General features: G+C 49.5%; 1 protein-coding gene across 1 annotated transcript; it reads left to right on the top strand.

Moving 5' to 3' along the window:
• Nucleotides 1–1596: 1596 nt before the first annotated feature.
• Nucleotides 1597–3047, top strand: LOC136505386 (protein ELC-like). Its single transcript, XM_066500536.1, has one exon. It carries the CDS (start codon nucleotides 1730–1732, stop codon nucleotides 2762–2764), a length of 1035 nt encoding a protein of 344 aa, XP_066356633.1. The 5' UTR covers nucleotides 1597–1729; the 3' UTR covers nucleotides 2765–3047.
• Nucleotides 3048–3542: the final 495 nt, after the last annotated feature.

Here is a 3542-nt window from a genome sequence, read left to right as displayed (position 1 = left end):
GGGTTCGTCACCTTGTTTTTGACACTAAAAAAAATCCAAGTATTTGTAGACACTGGGCTTGGATGACCTCATCAAGCCCATATTCTGCTCAGCTTGGTCCGAGTGCATCGCCCGATTGATATCTGACTGTTGAGCCTATCGCCGACCGACTCATGCCACTAGCCTTTGTCACCGATTGATCCGAGTCTCCAACAGCTCAGGTTGCCGACTAGTTCCACTTGCTCATTGGCTCTAGTGCATTCTTGAATAACCAGAAGTTAACTGCAAGCTGATAGATGTGCACGATGCTCTTATGGCAGAAACAGTTGCCTGTTGGAAGGCGATCGAAGCAGGGGTGGCGCACAGGATTCCCATAGTTCAGTTTGAAACAGACTCAACGATCCTTCAGAGAAAAGTCCTTACTGACGAAATGGATCAAGCTCAGGCCGGGGTCCTGTTCCACGATATTCGTTCACTGATTTGGGGAAATTTTCTACATTTTGATTGTTTTCATATTTCCAGAGTCTGTAACTTGTCTGCGTACCAGACAGCTAGTTTAGTCTTGAATTGGAGTATAGGGACGTCGGAGGTCTTGGAGTACTCGGTCCCTGTCTTTGTACAAACTTTGGTGGCTCACACTTCTGTTGAGCCTTCGATCAATTAAAAGGCCCTTGAGCCCAGTTTCAAAAAAAAAAAGCTGACTCGTCCCCTTACAATATGAATTGCTCCGCCGTTGACGTAAATTTAGCATTACCGAAAGTTAAATTAGTAGACGCCATGTTCTTCTTTCCTTTGTTCCAAACTATATATTATCATAGTTTTATTCTAATTAAAACACTTTCACTTCAACTAAGTTTTAAGAAAAAACATATTAACATCTACTAATCTAGATAAATGCACTGTCAAAGACATATTTTGTAAAGAATTTAATAAATGTTGGTGTAACTTTTATAAAATTTGTCAAAAATTAAAGAATCTTTGTGTGTGACAAAACTAAAAGGTCCTGTAATTTATAACGGGAAATACATGTATTAGGTGAAAAGCTAAAGAATAATCGAGTGATTTCGAAGGGGCTAAAACTCTGTTTTCCTTTGAACTATATAGATGGCATTAGCTTATTTTTTTACAGGCTCCTTCAAGGATTACGGTTTGGAGTTTAGGGATTTGGGATTCGCACTAGCCTACCAAGTTTTCTCACGGTTAGAGGGAAGGTCGCCGGTAGGAGGGGTGGATGAGGTCAAGTGATCTAGTGGAGATGTTGACATGGCGGCAGGTAGCCCTGGAGACTGGAAGAAAATGAGATGGTGGCTTTGCGTGCTTCATGTAGCTAGGGAAGATGTCAAGATGAGATATTGGCTTGCGTGCTTCATGTAGGTTGTCGTGATCATTTGATTTATTTGTTGGCAGTAAATCCACCACCAATATATAGCTGTTGGGAGTACACAATTTTTGACAAGTAAACAGGTCAGTAATTGCAGGCATAATATAGCTGCCACCGTATGAACAGCTTAAATTCAATGGAAACTTGACGACGTTTTGCGTATAGCGTTTAGCAGAAACTTCTCGTTACTGTCAATACGCGTCGACGAAGTCGTACTTAACACTAAACAAACATCTCATTTTCCACCGGCCGGCCTGGCCGGACGTTATTACCGAAAGAAACAAACAAACACAACAGCCTCGCCGCTGTTACCCATCGTATCTTTCCTCGAGTGTTTGATTCGTTTGCGATCGAGGACGACGGGCATGCATGGCGACGACGGCAGCAGCCACCGGCACGGTGGTGCTGGTAGACGCGGCGCTGGCTCCGTACGAGCACCCTGACCTCCGGTGGCTGGTCCGGAAGCATGTCCTGGCCGTCCTCCAGGACTTCCCCACCCTGTCGCCGTCCGTCGACACCTACACCAGCGACAGCGGCGCGTCCACCGTGCTGCTCAACGCGCGGGGCCTCCTCACCGTCTCCTCCGCCCTGCCGCCGGTGCTCCTCACGTTATGGCTTCCCCGGGAGTACCCGTACCTGCCGCCGCTCGCCTACGTCTTCCCCGCCGCTCCGTCGTCGGCTTCGCTTTCGCTCGCCCACGACCACCCCTTCGTCGACCACCGCACAGGCCGCGTCCGCCGCACGCTGCCCTACCTCGAGGACTGGGCCGTGCCGCGCTCCAGCCTCGCCGGACTCGTGCGGAGCCTTGTCGGGGCCTTGCGGATGTGCCACCCGCTGACACCCCGCTTCGGCTCCGTCGTCGTCCACGCCACGACCACGACGCCGATGGAGGAGGAGCAGGAGCGCATGCGCACGGCGCTGCTCGACGAGCTTGTCTCGAGGCTGGGCAGGGACACGGCCGCCTTCCGCGGCCACGTGGACGAGGACATACACGCCATGTCCTCCATTCAAGGCAGCCTCCGAGAGCGGGCCGACGCCATGGACCGCGCCGTCCGCGACCTCGAAGACGAGAGGATGCGGCTGGAGCGCGCCGTGACGGCCAGCCTTAGCCACCGCGGCAAGCTGCTGGCCTGGCTGCACAAGACAAGCAGCCGCGTGCCCGACGCGGGAGCGGCACCGCCTCTGGTACCGCACGCGGCGGCGGGCGACGCGCCGCGGTGGCTCGAGAGCAAGGCGTCGGAGCTCTCCGTCGACGACACCGTGGACGCCCTTGGCCACGCCCTGGAGGACGGCGACCTCATCAGCCTCCAGGAGTACATCAAGCGTGTCAAGGTGCTTGCTCGGGAGCAATTTTTCCATTGCCATGCAGCATCCACCTCGATGAGCAGCAAGGTCAACAAATAATCAGTTGCATTAGTTATGATTTTCTCGAGGAAATGTTGTGCTAGTTTAGTATCGTTCTTCACTTCATTGATTGTTTTGTTAGAGACTGTATATTCAACAGATACGGCCGCGCGCGTTTCCGCGGTATTTCTCGTTTGGTGGTTGTTCCCGTGTTCAGATCACCTTGTGTTCGATCAGTGATTTCAAGTTTCCTGGGGAAAGCTACAGCTGATGAATTCTGAGCTCTCTCTAACAAGGAAACTTAACTCTGAAATAGTCCGATTCGCAACCTTCATCACTGTACAAATTGTCAATCCAGTTGCTAAGGGGGTGTTAGGTTCCTTCTCGTAAACTTTAGTCGCTGTTCCATCGGTAAATATAAACTAATTACAAAACTAAATGTACAATTTACGACTAATTTGTGAGACGGATCTTTTAAGCCTAATTAATCCATGATTTGACAATATGGTGCTACAGTAAACATGTGCTAATGACGGATTAATTAGGCTTAATAAATTCGTCTCGTAGAGTACTGACGGATTTTGTAATTTGTATTTTTATTAGTATCCGAACACCCCATGCGACACCATCATATGACGCCTCCTAAATTTTAGTCGCTGAATCCAAAACACCCACTAAATTGAGCAGCACCATGAAAATCTGCTACGTACATATGTTAGCGCCGTGAAACTCTGAAAGGTGTACGATTGGTACGACAAACTTGCTACTAGTGATTGTGAGTTCTCTTCTTCATCACGTTGATCCGCTTATTCTCAACTAATTAACAGAACGCAGCGAA

The sequence above is a fragment of the Miscanthus floridulus genome, chromosome 14 (genome assembly GCF_019320115.1).
Source record: "Miscanthus floridulus cultivar M001 chromosome 14, ASM1932011v1, whole genome shotgun sequence".
NCBI classification, from domain to species: Eukaryota; Viridiplantae; Streptophyta; class Magnoliopsida; order Poales; family Poaceae; genus Miscanthus; species Miscanthus floridulus.
Note: the sequence above shows the minus strand (reverse complement) of the source record. Positions and strands in the feature narration are given on the sequence as shown.

What these genes read in the sequence shown, in the direction of transcription:
- LOC136505386 (XM_066500536.1), top strand. Translation starts at nt 1,730, where the DNA reads ATGGCGACGACGGCAGCAGCCACCGGCACGGTGGTGCTGGTAGACGCG.